A 13,194-nucleotide genomic window follows, 5' to 3' on the forward strand; every position below is an offset into this window, starting at 1 on the left:
TGACTTCAAACCTTAATCTTCAGATCTCAACCTCCTGAGTAGCTAGGATTACAGGCATGAGCCACCAACACCCAAACCTCAGCTTAGTTTTATTCCTTGAATGCATTGATGGTTCAGCATATACAAACAGATAAATGTAATATAGCATATAAACAGAACTAAGGACAAGTATCAATATAAGCAAAACCTCCTTTTAAAATACAATATCCTTTCATGATAAATTTTCCAAAGGGACTAAGAATGTAGAGTTCATACCTCAATATAATAAAGGTATATATGACAGACATAGTCAATATTATACTGAATGGTGAAAAAGTAGTGAAAACGCTTTCCTTTAAAACCAAGAATGAAATAAGATTGTTCACTTTCACCATTCTTGTTTTTTAATTTTTATTTATTTTTTGCTGGTCCTGGGGCTTGAACTCATGGACTGGCCGGTGTCCCTAAGCATCGTTGTACTCTAGGCTAGTGTTCTACCACTCCAGCCACAGTGCTACTTCTGACATTTTCTGAGTCATTTATTGGAGATAAGAGTTTCATGGACTTTCCTACCCCAGCTGGCTTCAAACTGCGATCATCAGATTTCAGCCACCTGAGTAGCTAGGATTACAGGTATGAGCCGCTGGTGACCAGTGTCACCACTCTTATTTAACTTAGTGCATGAATTCTTGGCCACAGCAATCAAACAAAAGAAAAAAAATAAAAGAATACAAATGAGAAAGGAAGAATGCAAACTATCCATGTTTTCAGATTATATGATCCTAAATACTACACTTGAAGACTTTTAGATCTGATAAACATTTTCAGTAAAGTAGAAGGATACACAATAAATAACATACAAAAGTAGTATATTTTCTATACAGCAATATCACATTCATTGAAAATTAAGTCAAATAGACACATATGCACACACACGCACACACACGCACACACACACACACACACACACACACACACACTCCTAGGCAGAAACATAACCAAATATATTAAAGACCTGTACAATGGAAGTTGTAAAGAACTGAAGAAATATTAGAAGACATTAGTCCAATGTTAATGAACCAGTATAATAAACATTGTTAGTGTGCACATACACTACCAAACTTAATATATAAATTCAATGAAAGCCCATCAAAATTCTAATGACATCTTTCAAAAATAGAAAAAATTCCTAAAATTTACATAGAAATACAGATGATCCTAAATAATCAAAGCAATACTGAGCAAAACAGTAACACTAGACTTAGCTCAAACTATACTATACTAACAAACAAACTATACTACAGAGCCATAGTAATGAAAAGAATATCATAAACAAAGACAGACAAATGGGATAGAATATAAATTCCAAAATAGTGTAAGTAGGTATTGCTATCTCATTCTTGACAAAATACCAAAATATGCCTTAGAAAAAGTACAGGGAAAATGGAATCTTCACATATAAAGGCTGACAGGAGGTCTCTATTTCAACCTCTGCAAAAAAATCAACTCAGAATGTATCAATGACTTCAATTGAAGACCTAAAATTTTGAAAGTAGAGGGAAAATACAGGTCTAGTACTTCAAATATAAACATAGGCAATGGCTTTTTAAAGGACTATAACAGCCCAGGAAATAATAACAAGAATAGATAGATGAGACTGAAATTGAAAAGCTTCTGTAGAGCAATAGAAAGAATCAACAGAGTGAAGAGGTCTACAGAATGGAAGAAAATTTGCCAAATAACCCTCTTACTTATTTATACACAGAACATGTAAAGGACTCAAAAATTAAACACCTAAGGAATAAACTAGTCAATACACAAATGAACAAGTTAAGTCAATCTACATTTTTCAAACAATGAAGTACAAATGGCCAATAAGTACATCAAAATATGTTTGCCAGATTTATAAAATGATTTCTTTGTTGCTTTGTATGTACCTCCCCCACGGTATAATCCCTGCTTTCACTGTATTTGATATTGGTATAATTTGGGGAGGGGAAGGGAAACAACAAATTGCTTAAATAGGGATACAGGTGGACCCATTGCAACAATGAGATGTACAAGTCGTTATGTCAAAAAATGAACTTTACAACTTGGGGGGAGGGAGGATGGGAAGGGATGGGAAGGAGAAACAAAGGAGGAAGCAACAATGCTTGATAAGAGATGTGCTCATTACCTTGCTCATGTAATTGTAACCCCTCTGTATGGTATTTTCACAACAAAAAAAAAATTAAAAAAAAAATGTTCCCCGGCCGGTGGCCCACGCCTGTAATACTAGCTACTCCAGAGGCTGAGATCTGAGGATCGTGGTTCAAAGCCAGCCCGGGAAGGAAAGTCTGTGAGACTCTTAACTTCAATAAACCACTAGAAAACCAGAAGTGGCGCTGTGGCTCAAACAGTAGAGAGCTAGCCTTGAACTGAAGAGTGCAGGGACAGGGCCCAAGCCCAGAGTTCAAGCCCCAAGACCAACAAAAAAAAAAAAAAAAAAGAATTTTAGTCTATAAAAAAAAAAGTGTTCAACATCCTTAGTCATGAGAAAAATGAAAATCAGAACTGCATTGAGATGTCACCTAACCCCAGCAACTACAAATGCAAGTAAGAATGTGAGTGTAGGAGAATGAACTTTATTCACTGATGGTGGAATATAAATCAGTGTATATGTGATGGAAATATTCATCAAGTTTCTTTTTAAAAAAAAAAAAGAATTCCCATATTATCCACTTCTGTGTACATACTCAGGATAATCAAAGTCATATTACTACAGATATATAGTATGTCCTTGTTTATTGGGATAATACCTGCAATTATCTATTCTATCAGCTTAGGTGGCCTGCAATGGAGAGGAAGAAATAATGAAATTGCGATACAGACACAATGAAGATTTTACTTAGCCATTAAGAAGAATGAAATTACCATTTAATGAAAAATGGATGGAAATGCAGATCGTGTTAAGAGAAATCAGCCACTCTTATGAAAACTGATATCACATTTTCTTTCATTTTTGTAACTTAAGGGGAAAAACAAAAACAAAACAAGATTATAAAAATAGAGGAGTCTTCTAAAAAAGTAAAAGGAAAGGAAAAAGGGAAAGATGAGAGAGGGAGTAATGGATGAGTGACAATAAAATTAATAAGCCAAATGTGCATGGATTATTAGATTAACTATTTTTTGATATATTTGATCAATATACTTAATTTAAAAGCATTTTAAAACATGAGGAAAAGGTTTTTCCCTTTAATAAAAAAATTTAAGTGAAAGACACTCCAGAGGATTTAGGGAACTCTAGGGTAGGAATTTTCCTTTAAAAAGAATATGTTTTATACATAAAATTCATGTTGTGCACTCTTAATGATGAAGAAAAATAAGTGGAATCTTTTCTAAAAATGTTACTTGTAACTATCACCAAGTGTCTCACCTATTTTCTTCTAGTACTTTCAGATTTTCATGTCTTAAGGTTTTGATACATTTTGAGTATATTTTTCTACAGAGTTGAGAGTCAGGGATCAAGTTTCAGGTTTTTGCATATGTATACCTACGGTTCAAAATATCATGTGTTGAAGAAGGCTTTCCTTTCTCCATTGTGTTTTTGTCACCTTTTTCAAAAAGCATGTGGTTACACATGTGCAGGCTGATTTCTGAGTTCTCTGTTCTGTTCCATTTGTCAGTATATATGTTTTTGTGCCAATATCATGCATATTGTTTACTATGGCTCTGTAGTATGTTTAGAAGTCAGTCACCATGATTCTTCCAGATTTTTTTCTTTTTCTATAGGACTACTTTGGCAATTTAGGCTGTTTTGTGCTACCATGCAAGCTTTAGGAGATTTTTGGCTAGTACTACAAAGAATGTCTTTGTTTTTTTTGATAGGTATTTCATTCAATTTGTAGCTTGGTAGGATAGTATGAATTTTACTGATCCATGAACATGAAAACCTTTTCAATTTGTTAATGTCTTCTTTGATTTTTTTTTCTGTCTTTTGTAACTTTTTGTTGTTGTTGGTCATGGCGCCTGAACTCTGGGCCTGGGTGCTGACCCTCAGGTCTTCAGCTCAAGGCTAGTGCTCTACCAGTTGAGCCACAGCGCCACTTCCGGCTTTTTCTGCTTATGTGGTGCTGAGGAATAGAACCCAGGGCCTCATGCATGAGAGGCAAGCACTCTACCACTGAGCCACCTTCCTAGCCCTGTGTTTTATAATTTGCATTGTAGAAGACTATCACTTCCTTAGATGAGCTTATTATTAGGTATCATTTTTGCATATTTTCATTGGAGATAGTGTCCCTGGTTGGTCTAGAACTCATGAACTCAAACGATCTTCCTACCCCAGCCTGCTGAGTAACTGGATATAACAGTCACATTCTGCTGTTCCAAGATGTTCAGTAAATACTTTTGTTAAGGTCTCTAATCACATGTATCCTCTAAAAGTGTTATCATTTTATTTTTGTCAGTCATAGGGCTTGAACTCAGGGCCTGTGAACTGTCCATGAGCATTTTTGCTCATAGCTACCTCTCTACCACTCTGAGCCACAGACCCACTTCCAGTTTTCAGGTGGTTAATTGGAGATAAGAATCTCATGAACTTTTCCTGCCAGGGATGGCTTAGAACCATAATCCTCAGATGTCAGCCTCCTGAATAGCTAGGATTATAGGCATAAGCCACCAGCACCTAAATGTCATTTTCTTCTCTGTCCTATTTAACTTATCTAATCATATTAATTTGCTTATCTTACTCTCCCACAGACTAAAATATTAGCTCCCTCAGGTATGAATATAAGCAAGATCCACCTTCATAATTCTCAAAATCACAGTGAAAAAGAGAATGAAGGAAGTAATACATACCTGCTGAACATTGGCTTGAAGGAGATCTCCAAGCCGCTTGACCAGATCAGAGAAGTTAGGCCTCAAAGTGCATTCACTGTGCCAGCAGTCAAGCATAGTTTGGTAGCTATAGGTTGGAAAAATACAAAGCTAGTATCCACTTCTCACTGGTTCCCTAACTTTTCTTTTTCTTTTCAATATTGATGATTGTATTTAGAACGTTGTGTTGGCTAGGCAAGTGCTCTACCAGGTGAGCCATATACCTTGTCCTTTTTGATTTAGTTTATTTCTCAGAGATAGCCTTGTGCTTTTCCCCAAGCCTAAAACTGCATATTTCTCCCTTTACCTCCTATGTAGCTATTCTTTTAGCCCAGACACATCTCTAACCACAATTCCCTCATCTGTACCTCCAGTATAACTAGGATTATAGGTAAACATTAGCACATGAATCCTCAAACTTCATATGGATGATACCTCAGGTCACGCTTCACGATGAATCTAAGTTACATTCTCTGCTTGTGGTCTTATAGTCAAGTTTCTGAAAAGTCTTTGTGGTCCATTCCCACTAATTACCAACATCCTCATCATTCACACTTGCTTCAGCTCCATATTCTTAAATGAATGCATGTAAGTCATACCCAATCTACTTGTAACCTCAGATGTTCATAAAACCCTGATGCAATGAGACCAAGCAATTAATTCTGTCACCTAACTCCTTTGAAAGTACAAAAATGGTGTAAACAGTGAAACTGTTGCCTTGAATACTCTTGGGCTTTTGAGGTCTCTCTATGCCCTAGAAACTCACAGAATTTGGTCTACAAATAAATACCATTACACATCCTTGAGGAAATAGTGTCAAATTCCACTCTTTTTAGATACTTTAGTACCAACATTGGAATAAAAGTTGCTATTTTCCTATCTTTTTTTATTGTTGTTGGTTATGGGGCTTGAACTGTGGGCCTGGGCATTGTTCCTGCACTCTTCAGCTCTAGGCTATTGCTCTACCACTTGAGCCACAGCGCCACTTTTGGTTTTCTGTTGTTGATTGAAGATAAGAGTCTCAGGGACATTCCTGCCCAGGCTGGCTTTGAACTGTGATCCTCAGATCTCAGCCTCCTCAGTAGCTAGGATTATAAGCATGTGCCACCAGCACTGGGCAATAATTGGTATTTTCTAAAAGTTATGACCAGTAAACCATCAACCAACTTATAGATGCCAATTCATGTTCAAATTACTCTCCAACAAACTAATTGAAAATTTTTTATTTGCACATTTTGGTGTGGTGAGGGCACTTCCAATCTCTTTTTAGTACCTCCTCACATCATGCAAATTTATTCATTAAACAAAATCAGAGATTCCAAGATCTTAGCACCAGATTGGCACAATACAGGCTATTTACTCAGTAGCCTGTGACTTGAAAGGCCCTTGTCAGTGCCCTGGTTACATGTAATATTTAGAGAAATAGTCTTTGTGAACATACATATGAAATATTAATCTTCCATTTAGTAGGCTATTTAAAAATTATGATGATATGCTTTAAGGAAGCAAAAGAAATACATTAATGTATTTGTAGTCTACAATCTGTGATGCTTACTTTGTTCCTTTCATCCCCAAATTACTTTACTATGGTAACCCCTGACTTGAAGGAAAACTTACATTTCAGCAGTGGAATACTCAGGTGATCTCATTCTTGTTCCTTGCTTAAGCTGATGGCAGAAGTCCTCATCTATTTGAACTCCTGGATATGGTGAAGCACCTGACATGCAATCAAAAAACAAATTTACTTCTGTGGGATAAACAACCTATCAAAACCTTATGAATAGTGACCTCCTAAGAGGAATCAGAGGATGAGCAAACAAATCCAAAGTAACATAGAGAAAGATGGGGAAACTTTTTTTCTGCTAAGGTCTATTTGGGTATACAAAATTATCAATATAAAGTGGGTAGACTGTAGGCAAGCTACAAGAAACATGTGTCTGTCCTACCAGGTAAATAATTTCCCAGGCCCTATATGAGGAGTTGCAACTTAACTACTCCTTAATAGAGTATGAGAGACAAGATTTCCATCCAATTTGCCAGTTCTGGCTGATATCTCACAGTTAAGAACCCTGACAAAAAAACCCAACCTGTTACTCATGTCCAAATTGCTTTGATATGGCTGATAAAAAATTTCAATTACTACTAGTGAGCTTCCATTGCTATAGTCTTTTGTTTAATACAAACATTTCTATTATTCAAGTCTCTAAAGTTTTTATATAAGATTTTTATCAAACATCAAGTTCCTGTAACTAAGGCCTCAAGAACAACCAGGGAATAGAATTCTAGTCAGTGGTGAGATCTTCCTCCATTTGGGGGAATGTAGTATTGATAACATGGAAACGAAAAGGCAAATGAAGCCTGAGAGTGAGTCTGAAATTGAGGAAATAAAAATTTTTTACAAGATGTTTTATAGGTGATTAATGAAAGCACATTATCAAAGTATGAGTATGTTGAACATTTGCTTAAGTTGGGGCATGGATAAACTAGTATAACAAAAAGTACATGACTCATCTGATTTTATTCAGTAAATCTTGAAACTGTAAAAACTTTTCTAGATCTTTGAGATTCAAGATGGTTTCAGTAGTGCCAAAGCTTCATTTAAACAAAGATTTGGTTTACCCATAGAAATAGTATAAATAATTTATATACCACCTAAATTTCCAAAGGTATTTCTACTAACTAACATTGAAAAATATAAATTATGTTAGAGAGAAAAAAGGCAAATAAAGATAAAATCAGGAGCAACACTAATTACACATCACAAAGATGATCAAATCAAATGAACCTGATGATTTTACCTTTCTAGATTTCTGAAAGTCAGACAAACAGTAGAAACCCATTCAGCTAACTAATTCGAGGTTATAGAATGAGATCTGCATATCCTTGGGATTGTCAGTACTTGAAGCCTGAATAACTCCTATGGAATAAAAATTATTTTCTAAAGCCTGAAAACTGATGTAATTTATATAATACAGGTTCTTTTCAAATTTCCTGAATTCAAAACAATTTTTAGTCATGGATTTTCCTCAACCAAGATATGCAGAAGGTATAATCTTAAGTGTCTTGGTATTAAAAAATTGTAAAGCTCCTTTCCATAGTTACAGTTTTTAAGTAGAGAGATTAAAATAGTATATAAGGTTTCCTGAGTAAACTTGTTGGAATCTGTGAAACCTACGAAGGCAGAATACCCAGTTTCCTATTTGCCCTGTGGAAAAGGTTATGAGTCTCTGCAAGAGGCATACGGAGCATTATCTTTCATATGTACATTGTCTCAATCCAAAGAGTAATAAGACTTCCTTTGTATAGGAACATACTACATATAAAGCCTTGGGCTCATATTCAGGTTAACTGTAGATAGCTGTATGTCTTTGATCTAAATGTTAATCACAGACATTTCCCCCAAGGATCTATATCCTAGATTATAATGTTGGTTAGGGATTAAAAAAAAACTTTTAAAAAATGCCTGGACACCAGTGATTCACGCTTATAATCCTAGCTCTTCAGGAGGTTGAGATCTGAGGGTCATAGGTTTGAAGCCAGCTCAGGCCGAAAAATCTTTAAGACACTTACCTATTAACCTACAAAAAGCCAGAAGTGGAAATGTGGCTCAAATGATAAGTGTCAGCTTTGAAAAAGCTCGGGGATAGTACTCAGACCCTGAGTTCAATCCCTAGGAGGACCAGCACAAAAATAGCTCAAAAATCTATTCATAAGCTAACCACCCTGTACTTTGTTGTGCCTATGCTTTGTCTCCTAGAGGTCTCTACCTCTTATCTTTCCTATAATCCACACCACACACAAACTTTATTTTATCTTTCAAGGTCTAAATTTTACTTGCTTATTAGTTACAGGAAGTTCCTAGATATCTCTTTTCCCACAGAAGTAGAAATTCATCTCATTTTTCTGTGGTTTTGTTTGTATTTAGTCCAGACTTTCATTATAGGGCTTGTCAACAACAGTTTGGCATGCATTAGGATTAACTAGGTGCTAATCTCTTCTCGAAATACTTGTTAGTCAAGGAGATTAAGGGGAGTGTCATCTAGTAAGTGTCTTCAATGCTAAAGACACCCAACAAATATTTGTAGAATTGGAAATACAATGTGATATACTTCTTACCAATTCCACTTGCACTTACTTCTTCTTTATTCCACTTTAAAAAACAGTAAGTGACATGATTTAAGAGGGTTAAACAAATAGAAACCATGGTTGTGTGTGTGCATGTGCATGTACATGCATGCGTGTGCCAGTTTTAGAGCTGGTTTGGGGAAAGTGCATGCTATGTTACTTTGATTTTTTTGTGTGTGCTGGTCCTAGGGCTTGAACTCAGGGTCTGAGCTCTGTTCCTTAGCTTTTTTGCTTAATACTGGCACTATACCAGTTGAACCACACCTCCATTTATGGTTTGTTGCAGGTTAATTGGAGCTAAGAGGCTCTCCCACTTTTCTGTCTGGGTTGCTTTTGAAGTTTGATCTTCAGATCTCAGCCTCCTGAGTAGCTAAAATTATGGGTGTGAGCCACAGGCACCAAGCACCTTGACATTTTATGAATCTTTTTGCCATGCATTGTTGTCTATGTATTTAACACATAAGTCATTTTTCCACACTGTATAGGATAATTTCATTGGGAAACACTTTCCCTTACTAGTGAATAGGAGGGCTCCTGTTGTAAGGATCATGGTAGTTATGCTTCCAGGTTACTCTCCATGAATTTTTACTAGCAGAGGTCAACTTGGCAGAGTCTACATGTTTGTAACAGCCAAAGATATTTACAAAAAAATAGCAAATTGTAAAAGCTGCCAGAGTACTCCCCCTGATTTCTTTCTCCTAGGGCTATTGTGACTGAGGTCTTTCTCTTGTGCCATGTCTGGTTGGAAGGTATGCCACTGAAACAGAGGCATTAGGCATAGAGCAGGGTCTGGAATAAAAATATGTACATATAGAAGGAAGGACCATGACTAGAGGGTATAAGGCAAGTTGCCAAGGTTCATGAGTGCCTGCTACTATGTGGGTAATGGTATGTGTGTCAGAACAGTTGAATAGCTAAAATGCAGAATTTTGACACATCCAGATACATAATAGTTTTGGGGCCTAGTGGACCTAGCCTATGGAATATGAGCACACAGAAAGAGAAACCTTGGTTCCAAGACCCATGGTACAGACTGGCCTGTTTATGAAACATGAGAAGACACATGGTGCAATCATAAAGCCAGGCTCTGAAATGGATACATAAAAAGATATTGAGTGAAGTAATACAGGCTTGGAGAGATAAAAGTGTTTTCTCTCATATGTGGAAATTAGACCTAAAACATATAAACAAAAAAGAACATGGGCACTGGTGGATCATGCCTGTAATCCTAGCTACTCATGGTTTTGAAGCTAGCCTAGGCAGGCAAATCCATGAGACTCTTACATCCAAAAAACTATTCAAAAAGGCTGGAAGTAGAGCTCTGGCTCAAGTGGTAGAGAGGCAGTCTTGAACAAAAAAAGCTTAGGGGACTACCCAGGACTTGAGTTCAAGCCCCAGTACCAGGAAAAAAAAACAGAACTACATATATACATCCAAGATCAAACTGACTAAAGGATAATGTAGGAGCTTAAGGACAGTACCCAAGCCCAAAGTTCAAGCCCCATGACTGGCAAAGAAAAGGTACATCAATTTTTTATTTGTACATTCACTTTGGAAATGAACTATTTCACTATGGTTGTGGTTCAAGTGTTTAGAGAAAGGACCCACAAGTCAGTTATTGAGAGTCCAAGGACTGAGGCAAAGCTACCCTGAAGCAGTAGTGGCTTTCATGTTTTAAGCATGGGAGTACACAGTTTTGCCAGAGCCACAATCTTGAACATGGGGATGCACAGAGTGGCCAAGTCCATAGAATCTAAGCTGCATTTGCTGTTGGAAGAGGTGGTGCTCCCTGTACCAGAGTGGTATAACAGTGGATTATTCTGAAGCTCTAGCAGCCTCTCCTTTTCTGTGAGAATTGTGCAAAGGTAACTGTTGGTTAGCTTACAATGAAAGATATCATAGTCCTAGCCAGGCATTGATGGTTCACTCCTCTAATCCTACATACTCTGGAGGCTAAGATCTGGAGGATCTCTTGTTTGAAGCCAGCCTGGGCAAGAAAGTCTACAAGACTCACTCTCCAAAATAACTAGCAAAAAAGCCAGGCTGGAGGCATGGTTCAAATATTAAGGATATCAAGTGGGAGCAAGAAAGCTGAATGAATACAAGGCTCTGAATTCAATCAAAAAAGGAAACAGAAGGGGGGAGTAAGAAGGTGGGGGAAAGAAGAGAAGGAGAAAGGGAGAGGGAAAGGAAGAATGAGAGATTCTTTTTAGAGCAGGCCACTGAGAACAAGAATGGTGATTAATGCCTTTTTTATTCCTAAACCACTTCTGGATTTCTCAGATATTCTAGCCATCTTATCAAACATTTTGTGAAGTTATTCACCATTGTTTTTGTTGCACTTGATTCATTCCAAGGCTTCTTCCATTCTTGGATAGCTATGTCTTTCTTGGGGAATGGGAGAATAAAGGCTCATATCTTTCAATCATCCTGACTTCTGGGGAATTTTAATTAATCCTAAATTTTGGTATTGGTGCTGAGGTAATTATATGTACTGAACCATTTTTGCAGGAGCACATATATGGATATAACAATCTTTCTTACAAAGCATACTGGAAGGAACCCTGTCTAAAAACAGAAATAAACCTAGTGCTTTGGGATAACACTATTTTTGGGTAGTGTTTAGGTTTGAACTTAGGATCATGCACTTGCTAGACAAACACTCTAACACTTAAGTCATGTCCCTGCCTTTTTTGGTTTAGTTTGCAAATAGGATCATGCACTTTTTGCTTGGTTTGACCTTGGGTTGTGATCCCTATGACTCCCCCATCACTGAGATTGCATTTGCCACCACACCTGACATTCTTTAAGATGGAGTCCTACTAACATTTTTTTGCCTAGATAGCCTTGAACCACAATCCTATCTCCATCTCCTGTGTAACTATCTAGGATCACAGGCATGAGCCAATGCACTTGGCCAGGATAAAGTTCTTAATTCTGGGATAATTCAAGGACTACAATCACCTCAGTGTCTACGTTACTTCAGTGTTCATTCTATGAAGGAGAGGATTCATTTAGGTTTTTTTTTGGGGGGGGGGGGGGTCTGGTCATAGGGCCTGAAATCTGGGCCTGGGCACTGTCCCTCAGCTCTTCAGCTCAAGGCTAGCACTCTACCACTTGAGCCACAGCGTCACTTCTGACTTTTTTCTTTTTGCATATGTGGTGCTGAGGAATCAAACCCAGGGCCTCAGGCATGTAAGGCAAGCGCTCTACCACTGAGCTACCTTCGCAGCCCGATTCATTTAGTTTTTGACCTTTTAAAATAATATTTTGTTATAATTAAATAGCTGTACAAAGGAATTACCATTTAACAATTCAGTTTATAAGTACAATGCATCTTGATCAATATAACTCCTTTCCTCAGTCTCCTTCATCCCTGTCAACCCAACCTGTCCCTTTAATTTTCCTAGTTTCATAGGATATACATGAATATTACAACTGCATTCTCATCTCCTTCCTCTCTTCATTCATCTACACTGCTCCTCTTAACCTTCTTATACCGTTCAAGTGCTAATTTCCTCGTATTTATTTTGGCGGACCATGAGTTTGTTTATCTAAGAAATTACAGCATTTGAATTATTCCCTGAAAATACCATACTTCAGTTAATACATGTGTATACACTTGAATACAACACAGTGTGTGCTTACTTGTATATTTAAAAATTAGATCTAGCTGCCACATATAAGAAGAAACATGCACCCTTGGTCTCTTTTCCAGGTCTATCCATTTTTTCTTTTACAAATGATATAACATAAATTGGAAGAGAGTGTGGGAAGGGGTGACATTGTATAAAAAGAAAATGTACTCTTTACCTAATTTATGTAACTATAACCCTTCTGTGCATTTTTACAATAACAAGAAAAAAATGATGCAATATAATTCTTTCCTAATGGATGAATAAAATCCCATCTTTTTCTCCACTGAGAACATCTAGGCTGTTTCCATATCTTCAGTATGATAAATAATGCAGAAAAGACACTTAAAGCCTTTGGCTTATATATGGCTTCCATAGGGTATTAGTGTTCCCACTTCTCTGTTCTGTTTCTTGGAGTTCAACTGGGAAGGGACTCACAGGTCAAAATTGCTGAACTTCTCAAAACTTTATGCTAATAAGTTTGAGAACTTGACAGAAATTGACCTTTTCCTAGCAAATATTGACATGCCAAAACTAAACCAAGATGAGTTAAACTATCTTAACAGGCCCATATCAAGCACTGAAATAGAAACAGCAATAA

General features: G+C 36.9%; 1 protein-coding gene across 1 annotated transcript in view; it reads right to left on the reverse strand.

The window, feature by feature from the left end:
• The window catches only part of LOC105999329 (vascular endothelial growth factor receptor kdr-like), a 181,953-nt gene that overhangs the window by 20,537 nt on the left and 148,222 nt on the right, over positions 1 to 13,194 (reverse strand). The window contains exons 26-27 of the mRNA XM_013034308.1: positions 6,451 to 6,550; positions 4,816 to 4,921 (exon numbers count right to left, since the gene is read on the reverse strand). Of these exons, the coding sequence (XP_012889762.1) occupies positions 4,816 to 4,921; positions 6,451 to 6,550 (206 nt within the window). The remainder of the gene's footprint in view (positions 1 to 4,815; positions 4,922 to 6,450; positions 6,551 to 13,194) is intronic.

The sequence above is a fragment of the Dipodomys ordii genome, unplaced genomic scaffold (genome assembly GCF_000151885.1).
Source record: "Dipodomys ordii isolate 6190 unplaced genomic scaffold, Dord_2.0 Scaffold187, whole genome shotgun sequence".
NCBI classification, from domain to species: Eukaryota; Metazoa; Chordata; class Mammalia; order Rodentia; family Heteromyidae; genus Dipodomys; species Dipodomys ordii.